General features: G+C 31.8%; 1 protein-coding gene and 1 long non-coding RNA gene across 2 annotated transcripts in view; both read left to right on the top strand.

The window, feature by feature from the left end:
* Positions 1-24,027, top strand: part of LOC134699778 (transient receptor potential cation channel subfamily M member 5-like) — a 99,854-nt gene that overhangs the window by 41,063 nt on the left and 34,764 nt on the right. The window contains exons 9-13 of the mRNA XM_063561194.1: positions 10,605-10,727; positions 11,431-11,530; positions 14,955-15,180; positions 16,129-16,329; positions 23,360-23,500. Coding sequence (XP_063417264.1) covers positions 10,605-10,727; positions 11,431-11,530; positions 14,955-15,180; positions 16,129-16,329; positions 23,360-23,500 — 791 coding nt within the window. The remainder of the gene's footprint in view (positions 1-10,604; positions 10,728-11,430; positions 11,531-14,954; positions 15,181-16,128; positions 16,330-23,359; positions 23,501-24,027) is intronic.
* Positions 950-4,551, top strand: LOC134699736 (uncharacterized). The gene is made up of 4 exons (XR_010103650.1): positions 950-1,018; positions 2,214-2,380; positions 3,938-4,042; positions 4,277-4,551. It is a non-coding gene; the product is annotated as an uncharacterized LOC134699736 (long non-coding RNA).

Genomic DNA, 24,027 nt, shown 5'->3' with positions numbered 1-24,027 from the left:
ACAGTATTTCCCGTTGTCAGAGAAACCATTAAAATTCTGTTCAAAACAGAAGTTAAGTGTCAGCAATGTGCCAGTGCTATTGATATACCAAAAACTACTACAACACGCAGACCAATTCCAGCTACATATCCCAACGGTCGCTGGCAAGTAGATTTGAAAAAGGTGCCAGCATTACGAGGATATACATATGCATGCAGCATAATTGATTGTTACTCAAGATTTGCCTTTGGAGGACCAACAAAAACCAAAACTGCTAAAGAAATAGCAGATTTAATTCTAAAGTATCTTTACCTGTTAGGATCACCAAGAATTTTACAGTCTGATAATGGAAAAGAATTTTCAAACTCCAACCTAGCAGATGTTATTGATGTTTTTCAAACACGAAAAATTCATGGGCGTCCTTATCATCCCCAAAGCCAGGGCCGGATAGAAAGGTTTAACAGAACGTTAACAGAGTATTTTAGAATCCAGATGTCTGTACACAAAGACTGGCCTTCTGAACTTCAAGAGTTTTACTATAACTACAATAACAGAGTCCACAAAGCCACAAAGCCAGCAACGCCTTATCAGTTATTTTTCCAGCGACCAAACTTCGCTCCCCCAGTAGATGAACAGGTAAGTTTCGTTGAAAACACATTATTAATTAAAAAGATTTATAAATATGCTCAATTTATGATGTAACGCTATTTTATGTTAACAAAAAAAACCAAAGGGAACCTTGAATTCCGTATCTGCAAAATATTTGTAAATGTTCAATTTAATTTATCATCTTATGTAATTCTTCATATTAGTATTCTTGGCTATTTACTTTAGATATTACTGATTCCATTCACAATCCTCACCCAGGAGGAGAGACTATTTTTGACCACAGCACATTTGGATGTAGAGGATGAAGATTTAGACCCTCGTGGTACAGAAGAATCTACAGAGACCTATCAGCCCGAGGCCGGTGATGGTTTCATTAGTGAGCACATAAATGATGGGGTTTATCCTAGTGAAGAAAATATTTCATTTGAAGGTATAAATTTAGTACATTGTTTTTTTATTAAAGTTTATTTTTTTACAAAAAATGGAGATTTTCAGTGTTAACTTTTGCACGTAAAATAATTCATTTTTTGCTAAATAGCTTTTGGATTTTCGAGTCCAAGTTAGTAACAAACAAGAATGTGTCCCCAGTACACGAATGCCCCACTCGCACTATCATTTTCCATGTTCAGTGGACCGTGAAATTTGGGTAAACCCTCTAATTTGGCATTAAAATTAAAAAGATCATATCATAGGGAACATGTATACTAAGTTTGAAGTCGATTGGACTTCAACTTCATCAAAAACTACCTTGACCAAAAACTTTAACCTGAAGCGGGACAGACGGACGAACGAACGAACGGACGGACGGACGAACGGACACACAGACCAGAAAACATAATGCCCCTCTACTATCGTAGGTGGGGCATAAAAACCACACAGTTCATCATCTAGTTATAATTATAAACATGCTGTAAAGATGCATGTATACATGTATTTGATATTTACTTGTAAAATTTTACACAAGCGTGCTAAAAGTATCCAAAATCGTCATTAAAAATACGCTAAGACGACTATATATCGTTCTAGAATCTACTAAATATTTGCCACTGGACTTTAAAAAACCAACAAAAGATATACACTATAATATTATAGTAGTCTACGACAAAGTTAATACTTTGTCGCTTACTAACTAAAATTAAAGTAGGTACATTAACACATGTTATCCTTGTGAAGCTGGTTTCCGCGGGACTACGTACGGTCTGATGTCTATATACACTGCTAAATTTGTATGTATGTAGCATACTTGATATTCTAATTGGACACCAGTCTAGAACAATTATATCATACGGATATGCATACCATTTTGACGTACCTTATGGTAGCTGTAGTAGAATTATAAATGTTTTTTTTTTTTTTTTAAATCTTTAAAGTATTATGCATCTACATATTCAGGGATCTTTCTTTATTTCGGTGTACTCGAACTGCATAGTTGCTGCTAAAAGTTATTCTATTTTTTGTTGAATATTTATAAGGGAGAGGTGTTTAATACAATAAAAGGTTAAATATTTGTTCAGACGGTGTTAACTTGAATAATTTCAAAAATAAATAAATTGCATAAAACCAAGAGGGACGGTTCTTAACTTTAAATAATAAAGAATAATATATAAATATATTTTTTAACCCAGAAACTATGGATATACTTGAAATGGACACGAATGAAGAAGAAACAAGTAGAAGACAAATTAATTCTACGAATAACAATAACATCACTGAAAATGTCAATAAGGAAGCAGATATATCAAAACAGTAAAATCCTGTAGAAGAAAATCCTGATGAAAGAATTTGTGATGATGTACGTGTGTATAAATTTACTGTGGAAAACTTGTGAAAGTTAACTCTAAATTACAAAACAAATAAATTGACACAATAAAATGTTTTATTTGAAAAGTTTGTAAGAGGATTACATATATTTTTCAAAGTTCATAAACAATAAAAATTTAATTTAATTATAACAAATCAGTGGGCGTATTGCATTTCCGCTAATTTTCCAAAGTCCCAATACTACGTTTCCGCAAATTTAAAGTATACGTTTCCGCAATTTGTATTTATTACTTTTCCGGAAAATTACCTGGTAAATTATAAATATGTGAATATAATTATATTAGAAAAATATTTTATTTTATTTTCTTAATAAAGAAAAGGTTCTGATCTTATATCTTCAATATATTAGATATAACTAGTTGACTCTGGATTTTGGTAAATGGCTAACACATTTCTTTGGTTTGGCTTACTTACCAACTGACACGATTAAAGCATGCTTTGTTGAATTAATAGCCGATTTTCGATCTGACGATAAATGCATCAAGTTTGCCGATTATATATTGGAGTTTTATATAGATAGCAATTCCACCAAGCATTTGGGCATCACGTCCTGACCCCGACCAAAAGAGAACACTGAATGGTGCCGAGTCTTTTCTTTTTTGTCCATTGGCGGATCCAGGGGGAGGGGGTTGGAACCCCTCTTTTTTTGGCCGATCAATGCATTTGAATGGGAACATATAGTTGGAACCCCCCTTTTTGTCCTGGGTTTGGACCCCCCTTTTTAAAATGGATGGATCCGCCCCTGTTGTCTGTGTCGATGTGTTATTGAAACTGCAAACAACATCTTACATTAAGATGAGAACTCTAACTGTAAAAGCACCCGTTCGGAAGTATAAACAGGAGAAGATGAACTTTCTTTTTGAACAAAATATAAAACTTTTAAACGGAGAATGTACTACTGTGGACTTTGTACGACGTGTGGGCTACAAATATATCTTCCAGAACTGACTTATGAATTCATATCAAGTTATATCGGATTAGTGCTACATTTTGTAACTTTTGAACATATGATTTCATCCATTTTAATGATGATTTTTACTTGCATGTTTTGATGACCTTTAACTTAATAAATACTGATTTTTTTTATTATGGCTTTGCTTTCGATCAACAGGTATTCCTTAATTATTTGCGGAAAATTAATAATTATTTTTTGCGGAATTATAGTTACTTTTTTTCCGGAAAAGTAAGATGCGGAAACGTAATCTATTTTTTCCGGAAACGTCATCTTTTTTTTTCCGGAAAAGTAATGCCAATTTGCGGAAACGTAAAACGCCGAAATCAGTACTACACGAAAAGAATCGTTTTAACTTATACCAATTAAACATGCTTTTCAAATTTTTTAATGTTGATGGGTGACTGTCTCAATAAAGTATAATAACATCTCATGTATATATACTTTATGTGAAAATAGAAATTAATATTATATTTAAATAAGATTCAACAAATTTATAAACGTCCGAAATGTTTTAAACAATATTCGTATTTATGGGAAAAAACCTGAAACTATACATTTTTTTTCTATTTTTAGGAAGCTGTTGATTGCGATCCATTGGCAAGTGCCAGCCACTATTATAGAGCTTTATACGAGCGCCAGTTTGGTACAGATCTTACAAATGAAATTAACCCAAATTACGTAAGATTTTGATGACAATTGTTGATTTGTTACATTATTTCAGTGTCAAACTTATCTCTTAAAAAGATAAACTATAAAATCTAACTGATAATATTATCTTAATTGACGACATATTGATCGTAAAAGTGCTATTTTTCTTAATATTTACAAGTTATACTTTTCGGTCAATCTAATCAATTGCTATATAAAATCTTAATTTCAAATGTACTTTTAGACTTATAATCTATTTTTTAGAATCCATGTACTTCACAAAATCAATTTGTAAACGAGGGACTAATGGAATATTTGAAGGAAAAACAGCTAGAATTATATCCCTTAGAGTTATTTGGTGGAGACTCCGAAAATGTATTTACACCTGTAGTGGGAGAAGTTTTACAGTTTAGGACCAATCCCGCCATGAACAAGGGAACAGCCGTATTTGTTGGTGGATACTGGAGAAAAGGAAAATGTATAAATATCATCAATAATATGTCAAGAGGAAAATTGTTTGTAATAGAAGATGACAACACAAAATACAAAATTGCACTCAACAGATACCAGCTTAGACCTTACAATTGTTAAGCATATTCTCAGTGCCAAATAAAATATATTTAAAGAATATGTTTTGTTTTTTTTACCAGCTATCTAATTAGGTTTTGATACAATTTTCGGAATTAAATTATATTCATTTAAAACAAAAAGATGTGGTATGATTTTTGCTAAGACAAACATCCACCAGAGTTGAAATAAAGGCAACCATACGGCCATCAACAATGATAAAAACCATACGGTAATGTTATTGATTTAAGGCGAAGTGTACGTAATTGCACGCCTCTAGCGGAATACGGGATTAAAAACGTTCGTCGTTAGTTACGCAAGTTATCTCCCTTACTCCAAGAAAGGACACACGAAAGAGAAACTACTTTCTGCGGTCTATAATGAATCCAACAAGCACGCCTGTGTTGTCTTAAACCTCATAGAAATTATCTAAATAGACTGACTTAAAACACTGTTTTTTTTTGGTTTTAGACGCGTAGGAGAAGGCATTTCGTGTTTATGATATCATCAGAAAGAAAAAAACGCCTCACAACAAAATTATAAACAAATAAACAAATAAACATGTAACATTTTTTCTTTTATTGATATCAAATTAATTAAAATAAAACCTGAATTGACCCAACAATATCGTTTTAAAAAGCCGTAGTCTTGAACGAAAAACACAGTTCTCAACGTAAAGTTTTAAAATAGGTTACAAATAATTAATGAAAGACGTGTGAATTTAATTGTTTAATTAAAAAGACGTTGAAATGTTCGTACTTTGTGCAATTGAAAATTTAAGGACATGATTTATATTCATATAAGATATCAGACGATACCAAGAAAATAATTTGACCACTAGTGCAACACTTACAAGTAGGAAGAACAAAGACGGAAAACAAACAAAAAATAAACAAATTATGCCCCAAAATTACTCAGTAACTTAAAAATTGTCTCACTCTAACATTTATCTTAAAATAAGTAAAAATTATTTCATTCAACTCCCAGTTTTCAAATTTTTCTACATGTGCAGAAAATAAACAGGGTGTCTTCTATTCAGTCCGCAATTTATGGGAAAACTAAATCTAAATTTAGAACCATATTGAAATTGAAAGTACACATGTAAGATAAAATATAACATGTCATTTCTCCTTTCACAAATTCCAATTTCGAAGAGATATATGGCGAAATCTGTTTTCTTTTATTGTGCCTGTGTGCAGCATTCAAAATTAGAGAATGTAATTTTGAAGTATCAAGTCTCAATTCAAGATTATGAATGAATAGAATATAGAATCACGGGGGGTAGGGGGAGGGTAGGACCTTTATCGGATCTCCGGGATCGAGTGTTTTTAAGCTCGGGATTTCGGAATTGATCCTTTCGGGATTTATTTTTTTTCAAATTCGGGACCTCGGGATTTCGTGATTTTAAGCCCGGAATTTCGGGATCTGGATCCCTCCTTCCCTCCTCTCTCTATTATGGTTAAAGAAAAGAGGTCAGGGAAGTTTTGTGATACTTGTAACTGCAATTTAATATTTAGTGAAATGAGAGGTGAAATGTGCTCAGACAATTACATTTCGATTTTTTTTTAAATTTAACCCAAGTTTACTGCAAGGGGTGTTTAACGACCTCGATGATTATCCACGAGGATCTCGCACTCGGTTAGCTCTAGGTTTTCACCTAGTTCATGATTATACAAGAATTGAGAAGACTGTGGTTTGCTAGTCTTATAATATGAGACTTTGGAGTTCATATAATTTACATTCAACGTTTTTATCGAATATTTCAAGGCTTTTTGACTATCAATGTTGACCCCCCCCCCCTTCCAATTGATTGGATAAAATGAATGGATTGCCGCCCCTGTTTCAAACTGAGGTCCTATAAACTGACTGGTATTCGAATTTGTAAAAAGAAACAATTGGTAGCTCTGACTCATATTGATTCAATACCGTAATGCGAAAAACAATCATTTGTTTCCGCGAATTCCGAACAGTTAGAAATATATTCCCGAGTTTCAAATTGAGTAACTCAAATAATTCAAGCCCTTTCCGTGTCCGATTTTCTCCCACACGAGAAATGTAGCATTCGTACATCAGCTGAATAATACGACTGAATTATTCGGGTTACAATTTGTGTAAATCCCGAATGCACATTAAAGTAAAGGTCCAGCCCGACTTTCGGAAAAGGACTGTTGTAGATTTCAGATTGATTTCCAGAAATAAAAATCATACAAAAATGTTTCACGCAAATATTCGTCTTCAGACGTGTAAAGTTATACAACGGTTACTAGCCGGTCTGGGTTGTGATAAAAAGAAGATCACGCAATGCATAAAATATATAATATCGTGGCTCATGGATGTGTTATATTATAGAGATGCTTATGCGACACAAAGATAAGATTAATTTACCCAAATGTACTAAGAATTACCACACAACTTAAATTTACTTAAATATTGATTTGTTATCCTGTGCCAGACAGATGGCTGATATTCTGAGAAGAGACCTTGATGAAATGAATTTTTATGGGAACAAAGATTTTGAAAACACGTCGCAGTGTTTAGATTTTAACAAAAATAAGGCACCAAAGTCGAAAATAGTTCTAGTTCATAATGAAGAAAATGTCAACCGTTTTCTAGCTTGGCGATCTCCGCATGCACCCGAATATAATAGACAAATACAATACAATAGTACACAAAACGTAACATAAAGAACTAAACACCGAGCAATATGAACTCCAACAAAACGGTATATATTTCATACAAGTATAGAACTATATGAAGCGTCGTAACTTTTGCAGCGACGTCAATAACGTTGTCGTTGTTTTTTTTGTTTTTTTACACGCAAAATTCAACTTTATCAGGGTATAGCTTGAAAAGTAGCACGGTTGCTAAGGACTTTCTTTGCACCAATCGATTCCTCAGACATTTTAGAATCGTCTCATAAATTTAAAAAAAAATCGATTGTCTAATATTGGGACGAAGTCCCCAATACACCTTATTGCTATTTGTCCTCCATTACTGGATATCACACAGGTTCCCGTAAAAATTTCACGTCATAAAACAAAATATCTGATGCCACAATGGAAAAGTGATTGTTGTATGCGTCAAAAAATCAAGCGGCCGGGTCAGCCGGGATTAGCGATAAGGTGTATAACAGTAGAAAATTCAATAAAAAAAAAATTCGGGAAAATTTCCCGAATTTTCCATTGCACTAATGAACTCAAAATCGTTCAAATTTTTTTTGTCGTGTTTTGAAATCCCGGACCGGCGCAGAAATGTACAATGTACTTCCTTTTTTCCGGTCTCGTTTGTATGAAACTTTGAGTAAAATATATATGTATTAGTCTAGTATAAAATAGGAAGGAACGTGCAATACCAATTTCATTTTTAATAATTCCTTGATATGAAAAAACGTTACCTGATGATAGCGTTTCTTTGTTTACATTGCATATGACGTCATAATTTAAATAACGTCACAACTAAAATGCCTAACAACAGAACCAAAATCATTTCTTTTTTTTAACAAATACTTAAGTTACAAAAAAATAATTCATACAGACTTCGTCCCCATCTACAGGTAATGCCTGCCTCATATTATTTTCATATTGATACCAAAAAACCTAGTCCAAATAAAATTATCAAAAACATATCAAAGATGATCAAATAATATTGTTAAAAAAAGAAAATGTCAAACTGGTATGGCACTTAAATGGCTTCATGGTGCCAAGAAATCTTTCTTTTGCATGATTAAAATTAAATAAATCTTCATTTTTCAAATATAATGACACATTTCTTAAACTTTAATATGAATATTTATCGGTCGTCCCACTGTCTATATCACTCTGTTCAGCTCTTAATATTATTCCGTATCATGTCTTTGTGACGTCAAATACGTTGACCCGGCCTTAATAACTTTGACCCGGACATATCAGCGACGTCATAATGTTTGAACCGACGTTAATAACTTTGACCCGAACTTATCAAGTCATCTTTTGTGTGCTGGTGAAACGAAGAAAACACTTCTGAAACACGCAAATATAGCCCGATAAATATAGCTTGACATTATATGAAGGCTTTTTGATCTCGTTCGCTACGCTCACTCGACAAAAAGCTTCATATTATGTCTCGCAGCTGATATTTTACGATATCAACATGCAGATAACCTGATAATCGGTACATGTATTATGGGGACGAAGTCCCCAATAACAGTAGAAAATTCAATAAAAAAAAAAATCGGGAAAATTTCCCGAATTTTTCATTGTACTAATGAACTCAAAATCGTTCAAATTTTTTTTGTCGTGTTTTGAAATCCCGGACCTGCGCAGAAATGTACAATGTACTTCCTTTTTCCGGTCTCGTTTGTATGAAACTTTGAGTAAAATATATATTTATCAGTCTAGTATAAAATAAGAAGGAACGTGCAATACCAATTTCGTTTTTAATAATTCCTTGATATGAAAAAACGTTACCTGATGATAGCGTTTCTTTGTTTACATTGCACATGACGCCATAATTTAAATAACGTCACAACTAAAATCCCTAACAACAGAATCAAAATCGGAAACGTTACGGTATTTCCGTTTCTTTTTTTAACAAATATAAAAGTTACAAAAAAATAATTCATACAGACTTCGTCCCCATTTACAGGTAATGCCTGCCTCATATTATAATAGAAAATCTTGGAAATGTAACAATTCCTACCGAATTTCACGATTTTCCCTATATATCCTTTGTAATTTTGGTGTATGATGCTGTTAACTTCAACAGCTCGTATCTCAAAAACGAAAACGGTTACCCCCTTTTTTATTTTATTTTCCGATTTATTTTTACAGGTAAAATCTACTTGTAAAATTTAAAAAAAATCCATTGTGTAGTTTAATTACGTACACTTCATTATTAAAAGCCATATTGAAAATGACATTGAATACAGAAGACCACAATAAATGTAGGTCGTTTTTTTTTTAGCAATATTTGGACGTCGATTAGAGGATCAAAATATTGGACGTCGATTTGAGAATGTGACGTCAGATTTGGACGTCGATTTGAGGATTAAAATATTGGACGTCGATTTGAGAATGTGACGTCAGGTTTTGACGTCGATTAGAGACCGGACGTCGATCTGAGTATAACATATGTACTGCTATTTGCTCTTAAAATAATATCCCTATCTCAAGGAAAAGCTTTATAATGGCATTATGAATCTTCAATACACAGATTTGTCACTTGTTCAGATTTATTTTTAAAATAATTATTTCTCTGACTTCAGCTTACGATCCTTATGATAAATAATTAGCTCATCTGCAATCAATTCCATATTGATGTCTAATATATCATGTGCTGTGTTACAACTCTAGATTCTACTGATGCGAAAATGTAACGTTTGTCCATGGAATGGTCTAGAGCGATGGACAGAGTGCAGGCGGGGATAGCTCGATATCCCAATTGCATGAATTCGAATCCCGACAAGGGAAGATAAAAAATATGCTATCGCAAATTTGTAAATTTAACACTGTTATGCTGATATTACGAGTAATTATGAAAATTATATGTGTTTTCATCCGTATTTCACCTTTGCTGGTGATCCAATGGATGGATAAGTCGTATATATGTCACTTGTTTACATGTACTTATATACATATATAAATCTGAAAATTAAACCTAACAGTGTTATTATTATAATTTTATGCTGACAAATGTATGTGCCTCAACGGGATTTAAACTCACACCCTTGTTTGTCTTTTTTATTTTTAAAATGGCGTTGTCAGTTTATTTTCAATTTATGAGTTTGACTGTTCATCTGGTATATTTGGCCCCAGTTTGATACATCAGCACCAATCGACTACATCCGCTATGTATATATATATATATAAGCAAAAATAAAAAAAAAGTTAGATGACATAATATATTGACAGTTTTGAAGAAGGATTACTGAACCCATCTGTAACGTTGATCTTAAATGATCTTTGCATGTAGTTTCCCTCCTTTTGAAATCATCATCATTATCATAATTATGATGATCAAAATATTGCATATGATGAAAAAATTGCAGATGATGAAGAAAAAGGGATACAAGAGAAAGATATTTATAAGCACCTGTTTATCTGGTCAGTACTTATGGATCGGAGGGAATTGGCAATGTTGTTTTGGAAGAAAGAAGACAAAGACTTTATATGTAAGTTTTAAAGTTTTCCAAAGATCAGAAATAAAGCATGGATTTTTGTCAAGTATAAGTGAAATGTAAAAAGTGCATCTGTATTGAGTGTCAAAACGATGCAATGATTTTCGACTTATGCATGTAAAGGATCAAATATTGAATTTAGGTGTGGTATTAAACGGTGTTACAAGACCATTTTTTATCTGATATACTTTCACTAGCAACAGTAGTTTGTTGCCTAGACGCTGTTAGTTTCCAGTACAAAAATATAGTTTACTCATGTCAAAAGGGCGCACTTACAATATGAAATGATTGATAAAAAAAGAAAAAATAAGGAAGTTTGATATTAAAGTATGACATTCTCATCGGTTTGGTTAATTCAAGATGTAATGAGACGGATGTTAAATGGGGACATATAAGAAAACATTGATGTGGCAGTAAATCAAAATGATTAAGACAATATCTGCACGTGAAAATAAAATGCAGACAGAAAGCAGGGAGGTCTTTCAAACCGAAATGTCAATCTTCATTATAATATATTTCGCATGTTAAAGTTGTTGTTTTCCTTATCTTTGGAACATAATCCATGATTGATATATCAGGAGATCTTAAAATATGTTCGTTTTGTCACATATTTTGTAATTTTACAGCAATGGTTATCAGTATTCATTATTGTGTTTATGTGAAATTTTATTTTAATGCATAGTGAAATCCTTTTCAGGTTCTGCACTGTATGCCAGTGCACTTGCTAAAAGACTTGCGGAAAATCCCCTTGCAGAAGAACACACAGATCACCTGGTATCTTTATGGGAAAGTCATAGGTAAGCACGAAAATGATAGTTACCTAGCTAAAAGTACGTTACTCCTGAAAATATGGAGACAGCAACTCAAACAACATATACAAGAAAAACATACAAAAGACACAGACAGCTTTGCTAATTCCGTGGAAAAATCATATATATTGACATGTCCGACGAAAGCTGAAACAAAATATTAAAACGAGACAAAAAAGAAACAAAAAACCGAGATATTTAAAGTCAAAAACTGAAAACTGACATTGCAATTGCAAAAAAAAAAAAACACAAAAAACCCCGGAAAACGATGAAAAGAAAAAACAACAGTATACAATAAAAAACATAAAAAACTAAAATTGAGCAATACGAGCTCCATCAAACAGGGTTGATATCATATGCTCCGGAAAGGTAATCAGATCCAGCTTCACATGTGAACTTGTGGTTTGCTTATATTAGTTAACCCCGGTGTTAATTTTCATTCGGTATGTCACATTTCTTATCCCAGGCATAGATTACCTTAGCCGTATTTGGAACAACTTTTTGGAATTTTGGATCCTCAATGCTCTTCAACTTTGTACTTGTTTGGCTTTATACATATTTTGATATGAGCGTCACTCATGAGTCTTATGCAGACGAAACGCGCGTCTGGCGTACTAAATTATAATCCTGGTACCTTTGATAACTATTGGAACATATCCGTCGTCATATATATATATATATATATATATATATTTTCGAAGGAAACATGACTTACATTTTTTAATAACAATATTCTGTTTATCGAACCATCTCGGTGGTAGAATACGAATATACATTTTTTTCAGCTGATTTGAATGATTCTCTTTGACTATTAAAAAAATGCATCAACATGAAACATTAACAAACACTGACAGTAAAATAACACGTTTTCGTACACATGGTATATAAAAGTAAAATTACTAAAAGGAATAGGGGCAATAAGGCCCTTATTTGGCCCAAAACTTACTGCAAATAAAAGTTATCATACAAATTCTTAAATGACTGAAAACTTGACCAAGGTATAAGGTACTAAGAAAAACAAAACAAATTTGACATTGAACAAGTTACCATGGCAACAAATCATGACTTAATTTGCAGATTTTGTAAGATTTCATGATTTTCCTTGTTTTTTTCATCAAATTTCAAGTATATTTTAGATTGAAAAAGTATGTGCGCACCCAAGAAACAACTTTATATTGGGTGTGATTATGCCAATAATTTTAATTAGAAAACTGCATAAATTCTGTATTTTTCATCGTTTTTGCGAAAACAGTACGTATTATGACGTAAGTGTGACGTCATCAAATAAAAATATTTATGTTTTTCATTTATATTTCTTGACCTTATGCATTTCTAAACATTATGTGCTAATTTAAAATTGTTATCAAACATTTTATTTTCTTGGGCCAAAATTTGGCTGCAATGCCCCTACTCCTTTGTTCAATAAGAAAATTCGTTATTATACAAACGACACATGTCTTAAAAATGACATTATTGCACACTGAATTGACTCTAATTTTGAGGTACAGTTGTAAAAGCATAAGTGTTGTGACATGTTAAATGTACTGGAAAACGTCGTCCCAGTAGTGTCATTTTGTAATAAGATTACTTGATATAACAAAGACCAGTTCCTTTTTTGACACCATCACATACAATGATAACATTTTCACAATCTTTTACCGTTATCCTTACTGTCTATAATCGCAAATTCATTAAGCATTTTTCACAAATGATACTAAAATATTTTCTAATATATATTAGAATACATATTCTATAGGTAACTGTTTGTCAAACTGGTGATAGAAGGCTTATTAGTTGTAATATCAAAACTTGTCACACAGGCCTTCAGCCAGGTTACTTGATATATAAAAGAAAACATAGATGTTAATGTCTATGAAAGTGCTGCTAATGCAACAAAAGCTATGAATTATACTCCACGTACACCTATTGAAAAAAGTAAAATCACAAAAATCCTGAACACCGAGGAAAATTCAAAACGGAAAGTTCCTAATCGAATGGCAAAAGCAAAAGCTTAAATACATCAAACGAATGGACAACAACTCTCATATTCCTGACTTGGTAAAGGCATTTACTTATCTAGAAAATTGAGATTACACCTGGTTTTATACCTAGCTAAACCTCTCACTTGTATGACAGACGCATAAAATTCCATTATATTGACAACGATCGATGTATAAACAAAACAAAAGCAAACATAAAAGATAAAAAATGTAACTAATTAGGAGTATGTTGAAAACATTGTACGTTTTGCTGTTTTTTTAGTTTTTAGTGTTGTTCTTTGTGTGTGTTTTTTTTTTAAATGTATGTGATGTATAATCCGGTACCATCCTTGTCTATCATTCGTCAATTTAGAGTTGTTTCAATTTCAAAATGTCGCATTTGTTTTTGTTTCATGGTTAGAATATTAAGATAACCGATGGTTTATTGACTTGGTGATGTCTAAGAGTTAGATAAAGAGTCAATTTCCAATATGGTATTACGTGATGCCCTATCACTAGCTATAACTAAACAACATAGTTTATAGGAGTAACACGACTGGTGTTAAATGTGGAGAAGGATATGCCTACCCTTTCATTGGACACGAGATCATCTCTTAATATTAGTGAGGTTCATGTTGCTCAGTCTTTAGTGTTCTTTGCTGTGTTTGGTGTATTGTTGTTTATCTGTTGTTCATGGCGTTGCCAGTTTATTTTCGATTTATATGTTTGAGAGTCCCTCTTGTATCTTTCGCCTCTCGTTTATTTAAAATTGGGTTTGTTTTCCGTCGTGGATTTAGTTTCTTTGTCTTGATGGCGTTGGCTTGAGAGGATGGACATCAATGTTTTTAAAAGTTCATGACAATAGTTTCTCTTACCACATATCAAATCTGGCGGGTTAAAGATTAAGGCAAATTGTATTAATCGCAACACATTCTAATAAAACATGTTTATCTAATGACACCGAAACGCCTTTTTTAATTCAGTAAAAAGATTGTTAATACAAAAATACGAGAAGAACTTTTTTCAACGGAATGAATACTTATAATTGGTACATATTTCTCTACATAATTGACGAGGGGACATTGTTACAGCTAAAGCAATACTAATTACATATATTTGTTTTGTTTATTTTTTGTAAATAAATTAGGCCGTTAGTTTTTAGCGTTTCAATTGTTTTACTATTGTCATTATGGCGCCTTTTATAGCTGACTATGCGGTATGGGCTTTGCTCATTGTGACCGTACGGTGACCTATAGTTGTTAGTTTCTATGTCATTTGGTTACTTTTGGAGAGTTGTCTCATTGCCAAATCTTCTTTTTTATAATGTGATTATCCTACCGTTACTTCTTGTGAATAAGGCTACGAAAGCAGAATGATAACGCTAAAATGCAATCATCATGTTCATGTTGGTTTTGCAATTGTTTGATTTTCAGATATTATGAAGACCTTGCTTACAGTGTGATGACAAAAATGTATTGGAAGGACAAATCACAGGCTTGGCAACTTTTAGTCGCAGGAGCAAAAAGATATAATTCTAATACAATTTTTGAAATAACTGAAAAGTTTGCACTGATGAAGTTTATGGGACATGCTGCATGTCAAACAAAGCTGAATAAAATTTGGAAGGGTCATATTTTAAGTGAAACATCTACTCTCAAGGTAAAGACATAACAACCAAAGACAACTGTCTTCTGTATATCAGCCTGTATGTCTATCGATCCGTCCGGCTATCTGTTTACTCATAAGAACTATTTACTCATGTGGACAAATGACGCGCGCGGAGGTTTTTGAAGTACCAATATTAAATGAATTCATACCAATAGTCATGACCATTATTCGTAATGTTTTCAAATGTTAATTTTAAACCTCAAAGACTACCAATTCGATTGCTCAAATTAATTGTTTTGCTTTTAATTACCTTATTGATATAATTAAGTAATGCCAAATGAGTTTTTTCACCGAATTATATCTTGGTGGTGGTGAATCATTCTCGTAGGTATCAAACCATCCAAAATTGTTCAAATAGATATACCAGGTTAATCTATAAGACTTAGTGTTTTTGATTGTGCATTTTTTTTCTCTATTTTTCTGTGTTGATTTTGTCCATAATGAACACATAGTTCTTTCACTAACGATACGTTTGGCAGAACAATTTTCTGACTTTTCTACATATGTGAAATAAATTGAACAGCTGAAAATTTCAAATAAACCGTAGGTTTCACGCATGTCCATAACCAAACGTAATCGTCAAATGTTTCACACAAACAGATTTAATATGAATGAGTCGTACATAGAAAAATATGTTTTACAGAATGGACGTTGGTATGGTTCCAAAATACAATTGATTGGACGCGCGATTAAAATGAATTCGACTTTTTTTTTGTTACAACATTTTTGCATTATTTTGATTGAACATTTAAGCCGGTTTGGAATGTTAATCAAACACGCAATTCGCAAGAATTGAAATTGGTCAACATATTCAAGTAGGAATGACAATTGTATCTCTCTGTAAAAAATTGGTTGGTACGTTTTGGCGTTTACCAACGACTTTGTTGAAATTTATCGGGTGTATGATTTTTACTCTTTTTATTTACGTTTTAATCCAAGGTAGTCACTGCTGCTTTTATTCCAATTTTGATAATGAAAATAGTGAAAGAAGAAGATGTTCCATCGGCGGTATTTGATACGACAGCTCAGACAAAACCCAACTCTGAGACACCTCCGCAAGCTACTAAAACATTGCCGAACTGGATGATGAAGATTTATCATTTTTACCAATCACCTTTGCTTAGATTTTGTTTAAATGTTGTAAGTTTATTATATTTTTACTCTTGTTAGTTCTATTTGAGTTCTTTCACAACAGAAAAAACCATAACACATTAACTCAACTAGACAAAACAAAACAAAAAATGAAATAGATAATATTTTTACGGGACGTATTTATCATAAATAAAAGCAAATCAAAGATACTAAAACCTTTAATTTGGTATGCCAGATGTTGTAACGTAATATGGTTTATAAACTGAAAGGTAAGAGGATGAATACAAAAAACTTTATGAAATAAGACGTGAACAAAAAGGTCAATATATACAACGATGAGAGTCCAGGATATTTCTTGACAAGCTACACACTGTCCATTAATAAATAGAGTCATACGATTGTCTGGTGATCGTATAGTGTGTTCCATAAACGGTAATGCTTCTACTGGAGGTTCTTTAATACATATTGTGAGGTACTAATGTTCGAAACCATATCTTTATTACAAGTCACTTAATGTTCTTGATACTGAGATATACATCATCATTGTGATCTGGCATCATAAATAATATGAATCAAGAAAAATTGGTTTGTTTATCATTAACGCTAGATAAATGGTCATTTGGCATCTTGGTTTTGTCTGATAGCGGGGTTATAACATTTATATTTTATATAGTGAAACACAGGTATATATGCAACTCTATCACACGTTTGCGCCCGAATATAAAACAGTATTGATCAAATATTTCAATTCACTTAACGTAGACTTTAGGACTCTCAGTTCTGTAGTAAGTGTATTTTTGTTGGTGGGATATACAGGGACCCGGACACGTCGAATCTGTGTTTTTGTTAGATGTATTGTTATTTGTATCAATCCGATGAGTTAATCCTTCTTAAACTGATTTTTATAGTTCGTTTTCATGTTATACTGTTATACCACTGTACCAGGTTAGGTTAGGGTCCCACCAACAAATGACCAACATGTTGAACTCCGCCATATTCTGTATGTATGTGTCTGTTCCGAGTCAGGAGCCTCTACTTCAGTGGTTGTCGTTTGTTGATATGTTACATTTTTGTAAATGTGCTTTGTTTATATAACTTTTGGTGTTTCTTTGGTACACATCATGCACACGGCTCTGTACTAATATATCCCATTATTGTGTTTTTGTATATTAACATTTTTGTTTTCATGTTTTGCTTATGTGATCTGTCTTTATACCATTTTATGTTTTTTTTCGATACATATATGACGTGGCTCTGTACTTAAAAATCCCGTCAATGTGTTATTGTACTATGCTAATTTGAGTATTCTTTGTCTTTAATATTTGCTAATATGATTGGTCTATATGCCATCGTGTAGTGTTTCTTTGTTGCATATTTGATTGTGTTTATAGTGATTAAGGTTATAACACAATACTGACTGCTATACGCCTTTTTTGACATTTTTACTTAATGTCTGTTTGTTTTGTTCACACATCGTTGTTATTATAATGGAATTTGATGCGAATTTCATACCAGCGAGAAGTTTATCTTGCCTTAAAACCAGGTATAATCCTCCATTTTCATAGAAAAAAATGCCTGTACAAAGTCTGATATATGACAGTTGTTATCCAATTGTTTGATTTGTTTGAGCTATTTGTGTTTCCATTTGATTATGGGCTTTACTTTTTGAATTTTTCTCGGAGTTCAGTAATTTTTTTTTATTTTACTTTTGACAAATTAAACAACCAGAAATGTATCCACCCAAATCTTTATATAAAGTTTGCAACATTTTCACATGATCTGGAATGTAAAACCTTGGTTTCGGATCATTAAATAATTTGATATATAGTATACTATTTCCTAAATTAAAAGATAGGTGTTTCAAATTAAACCTGGTTAACAATTTTTATATTTTAATCCTTTTTTTGTTTTGTTTTTCCTAAAACATGTCATAATTTTCAAAAGTTTTTCCTAATTCCTCTTTATTTTTTTTTTTTCAAGTAATTTACATTTTTCAAAATGTATATGATTAAATTGATTATAATTTAATATGTTAACCACAAAAGCTGTATAACCAACATCTTTTTAAATTTCACCTGTTTCACTACTTTAACCATCTTTAGAAGAGGTCTTTCAAAGTATAAATCGTCACACGGAAATTCTGTTCCTGAAATACATTGTATATTTAATTTTGCACTTATAAACTGAAATGACTAATGCCAACATTTGAATTATTTTATTACATGTTTTATGAATCTGACTTTCTAGCAAATATTTTAATGATTTGTGGTCACTTTTTAAAACAAATTCAGCGCCATGTAGTTTTTGATCTACATGTACATGTAATTTATGTAAAGCGTAATGTATAGCAAATGCATCTTTTTCAATAATTGGCCATTTTCGTAGTGTCCTACACAAATAAATAAGCTTTTCTTTCACTTTTAACGCCATAAATATTTCTTTTCAGTATCTTCGCATTACTGCGTTATACATGCCCCTATACAAGTTTCATTATTATCACTATATAATGTATATGCTTTATTTGCATCAGGATATGCTAGAAGTGGCACAACTGTTGAAATGTTTTTTAACTACTCAAAAGTTTTCTGACATGCATCACCCAAATTAAACTTTGCATATTTCTTTGTTAGTTTAATGATTGGTTCAGCTATGTTATGCAAAACTTGAAATACATCTTCTATATAAACAGTTCATTCCAATAAAACTTCTAACTGCTTCACTTTTCGTTAACAACAAGTCATAAATACTTTGTTTCTTTGTGTTGTCTAAGTCTATAAAAAGCAATTTTAGTGTGTTTAATTGTTCTTCAAATGTAGCAGAAACTACCAAAATTTCATCTAAATATGCTATTGGAAAATGCTCTAAACCTTCTAATACTCTACTCATAAACGCTGTAAAAACATCTGGTGCATTATTTAAACTAAAGGGTATTACATTGAATTCAACAAGTCCATTTTGGCACGTAAATGTTGTCTTTTCTCGGTCTTTCGAATCCATAGTCAGCAGCCAATACACAGACTATTATCTTCTTAATCATAATGTTAGAAGAAACTTGCCTAGCATATTAAAGCAAGTATGTCATTTATGTCTGCTAAATGCTAAGTATTTTTTTTTTGTAATATGGTAATTTTTTCTGTAATCAATAGAACCAAATCATACCGAATATAATTGTCTTTTATTTTGATTAAAATAATAGGATACTTTATTCAAATAATTATATATGGTGAGAGGTATAGATATATAGATCGATAAGGACTACATGTACAGGTACATTTGTACAAGGATAGATAATATTTATAAAGGTGGATGTTAATAAATTATAGTGGGAGTTTTTTTTCTCATTTGCTTTTTCCCCGACAAATGAGTCTGTAAAAATGGGGCCCCCTTAGTTGTTCCCTGGGCAACTGAGGGTTGATGTAACAGGTGATTATTAATAAAATATGTTAAATATTAAAAAAAAAAAAAAAAAAAAAAAAAAAAATAATAGGAGCTGACCTAGGTGATTGTGATATTTTGATAATAAATTTTGTCACACATAAAAAGGCCAACATTTTATTGGCTTTATACTATGCTGCAATTAATTTTACCCCTTAATTTCTTAACAAATACCCATTTTAGATTAATGGTGTTTACACAGGCACACAAGCATGCACAATTTACATCCTTTACTTCAATTGAATTGTTTAAAGGTGGCAAAAATACGTCAATGCTGTGAAATACATGTTTTTAAAACAACATGGGAGTTGTACAGGTAGTCATGCTAAGTATATCCTGATTCATTCCTAATTCTTGCTCAAAAGGAAGTTTATATATCACAACATGTTTTCTATGATACACAATTGAAGCTCAATGAAACTCAAGAACTAAAAAATGAATTAAATAATCATCACGAAAAGAGTACAGATCTTAAAAATAATTTAACTAAACAAGTATGTGAAATTTTATACGCTAATTATAAATAGTTTCTGAGATACGGCGCGACATGTGAAAAAAACCTCTTTTTTCATTAACTCAATAACTCTTAAGGTGGTACCCAACACCTTCACTAAAATTAATTTGGCTCGTTTAATTTTCATAAAATTTTATATATATATATACTTTGACCCTTTGACAAAAATATAAAAATTTCAAAAAATTTGAACCAAACATTTTATCAGAAAAATTACACTGGTTATATAGCAGTTTGACAAACACTAATTTTGATCATTGAGAAGCTTAATATTCCCTTAACAACACAAGGTAATTAAAACGTTTAGCTGATGTTACAGAGTTATCTCCCTGTAGTGTACCACCTTAAATAAAATTTGAATCATCCCTAAAAAGTATACAGATTAATATAACTAAGAAGTGTGTAAAGTTTTAAGCAATAATCATAAATAGTTTTTTGAGATACAGCGCGAACTTAAAAAAAATATCCTCGTTTTATTTAGAAAGTCCTGTAACTCAAAAAGTTCACCAAAAAGTATACATATTGTTTGACCATCATGAAAAAAACAACAATGGTACGATCAATGAAATAAGAATATCAACGAACCTTAGTGAGCGCGCTCACATACCCACGTACTCACTTTGTCAATGGAGAAATGAAATAACTGTAATAATCAAAAGTGTATAAGAAAAAAAATTGAATCATAATTTCCAGTCAATATGCACATCTGCATAGTATGTCATTATCTAAAAAGGTTTTATGAAATCTGTTGTGTGGTTTCAGAGGAGTTGCAACGTCAAAATGTTGCAGTAGTATATTTAAGCAATCAAGTTCAAAGGGCGTAACTCCTAGAAAAAAAATGAATTGTAATTTCATGTCGATATGCATATCTACGTATGTCCTTATTATCCAACAAGGTTACATGAAATTCTGATGTGTGGTTAAAGAGGAGTTGCAATGACAAGAAACTGGATTGACAGACAGACAGACAGACAGACAGACAGACATTATACCCTCCGCAATTTGATGTATAAATATGCTGTACAATGTTTACGAAGGATAGACGGACGCGGACATTTGTATACCATAATACGTCCCGTCAAATTTTTACGGGTGTATGAAAATATTGTTTGCTATAATTGCCTTTTGTTAGATAAAAAACGTACTACGTAGAGGAACTTGATAGGAACTTTGTTCTTTTATTAAAGTTGTATCATTGTTAATATTAGCGGCATACCATTATTTACCCAACATAAATAAATTGAATGAATTGTTCAGTTAGGAAGTTTACTTCTTCGTGTACCTAAATTTTTGGTATTATTTTATAAATATCATTAATTTGGTTTTCTGTGCTGTAATAAAATGACAGAAAATCTGACCCGAACCAAATCATGGATGATAAATGATAATAAATAAAATGATAATTGACATGCATTATATTATTAACACCAAAAGGGTAAGTCGTCTTGAGATTGCTCACTATACAATATTGTGTTGAAGATCGCACAGAAACAGTAAATGTGTTTTATTTCTTATGATTTTATTGGACTGTTATCATGTTAGATTCAAATGCACTAAAATCAATGGTGTAGAAGTTGGCATGCGGGAGAAACAGAAAATGGGGCATCGAAAAATCGATCCACATTACGTTTCTTATTACGGATATTACACGCATAACGTCCCGCAAAAAGTGACGTTTTGCGGGAATGCAAACGCTTAACGTCGCACCAAGAGTTACATCCCTTGACACTGTATCGGATGCCCTTAATAAATATATATACCTTGTTAACATTCTTAATAAAAGTATAACTTTACTCCATTCAGAATTAATCAATCAAAACCAAGTATAATATTCATGATAGTATTTGTCAATTTGTCTCCTATATAAAATACCTGATTTTAAGTAACACCTTTACATTTTAAATCTAATACGTTGAGAGGAACGTCATTAACAGTTTATAAATCTACTTTTTTATAAATGAATTTTGGGGGATTTTTCAAAGATTTAAATTCTCTTTCATGCATTAGCGAAAAATCCTCTCAAGTGTACACGAGACTTTGATAATTACGCAATAAAAAATTTGATAAAACTTCAGCTAGGACTTCTACAAATCTTGCAGCCAATTCGGCTTTCACTTTCGGACAAGTAATATCTTAATGGTCATTTAAAAACCTTTGCAAAAAGAAGTTTACTCATCCATATCTCATTTGACAGGCGATTAATTTGACCCTACCTCGAGGAATATTTATCAAAAGTGATTTTTTTCTATCTTCTACCTTAAATGAAGTTCCGTCGTACGAAGTAATTATTTGAGATATTCCCGGTGTCTCGATTGCATTAGACATACCTGTCGTTTGGGAAGCCAAATCTTGCCAAACAATCCCAATATCTTGGTAAGCAATTTTATAAAACATACAGATGAAACAAGAGCCACTTACATCAACTTTTGCTGGCTTGGCTGCTTATTTACAGTCTTTCAAAACTCACATTATATTTAAGAATCCTGGTCGTCACGACATCACATTTAACCATGTAACTTAAAATTGTTTATAAACACAATGGTTTAAATGATGAATTTTATTAGAACTCCATGAAAATAATATGTGAATAATATTATGTTATAATATTAATATATTATTAAGTCCAAATAGTTATATATGCAACAATGTTACATTGTGTGTTGAAAAGCAATTGAATCTCTCGAAACACAACAGGAGTGAAATCTATTAAGGATTTCAGAGGCAAAAAACACTAAAAAGAATCAAATATTGAAAAAATATTTACATTTTAAGATATGAGAGAAAAACATCACATTTATATTGTGCATCACTAATAATCTTCACGAGAAATAAGTGAATATGTGTATGTTTATCTTTTGCATTATAAAGTTGCTAAAGCGTGTCATTTGTATTAATTTCTTGTATAAAACCAGTTAATGTTTTATCCTCAAGTTCAATTGTTTTATTCAGGGGAGTCCCAAAAGACATCGTTCTAGAGCGTTAATGTGGAATTAAAAAAGTATTTCACACTAAATTGGACATTTTTTTTTATAAATCATCCTTGGCATGTACATTCACCTGATGGTAATCTCGTTATATTAAAATATCACTTGTCTGTTATTTACAAGTCTTCGTGTCTGTTTTGAATAGTTGGCATATATGGTAATGCTAGTGATGTTCAGCATGTTCGTACTGACAGATTTACATCCAATTCCAGTGAAGTCACCCTCTGTTATGGAGTATTTCGTGTATGCATGGGCAGCATCCACATTTGTAGAGGAAATGAGACAGGTAATTTGAAGACTTAGTCCTCAGAAACATTAAGAAACTCAATAAAATAAAGAAATAAGATAAACACCAATATATATTATTGTATTCAAAATCGTAAACGATTTACACCGTAATAGTTGCACTTGCACATTTCACTGTTACTGCCAAAAGCTACTATTTTGTAAAAAGTATCATATTCTGCAAATGTTTTGATTAATTTCTCAACAGAAAATAATATTACAGTATCAGAACGAATTTTGAATGTTTTATGTTTATGTACGTACTAAATGAGTCTAACGTTTACTCAAAATGTGATAGTAATAGACCTTTTTCAACAACTCTCGACACTGACTAATGACACCTACAGTTTACAAGTAAAATGAAGGGGCAGTCTGAAAATCAAAAATCTTTCATAAATAGTATCACATGAATCACGTTTACACCTATGATTTATCGTTTGACACCATTTTGGCGAAAGAACATATTTCAAACAAATATGAATTATCTCTCGCTCTCTTTTGTATAACATTCTTGTTACATGTATTTAT

Source organism: Mytilus trossulus, unplaced genomic scaffold (genome assembly GCF_036588685.1).
Source record: "Mytilus trossulus isolate FHL-02 unplaced genomic scaffold, PNRI_Mtr1.1.1.hap1 h1tg000085l___fragment_1__unscaffolded, whole genome shotgun sequence".
Classification (NCBI taxonomy): Eukaryota; Metazoa; Mollusca; class Bivalvia; order Mytilida; family Mytilidae; genus Mytilus; species Mytilus trossulus.
This window is presented reverse-complemented; position numbering and strand designations above follow the sequence as displayed.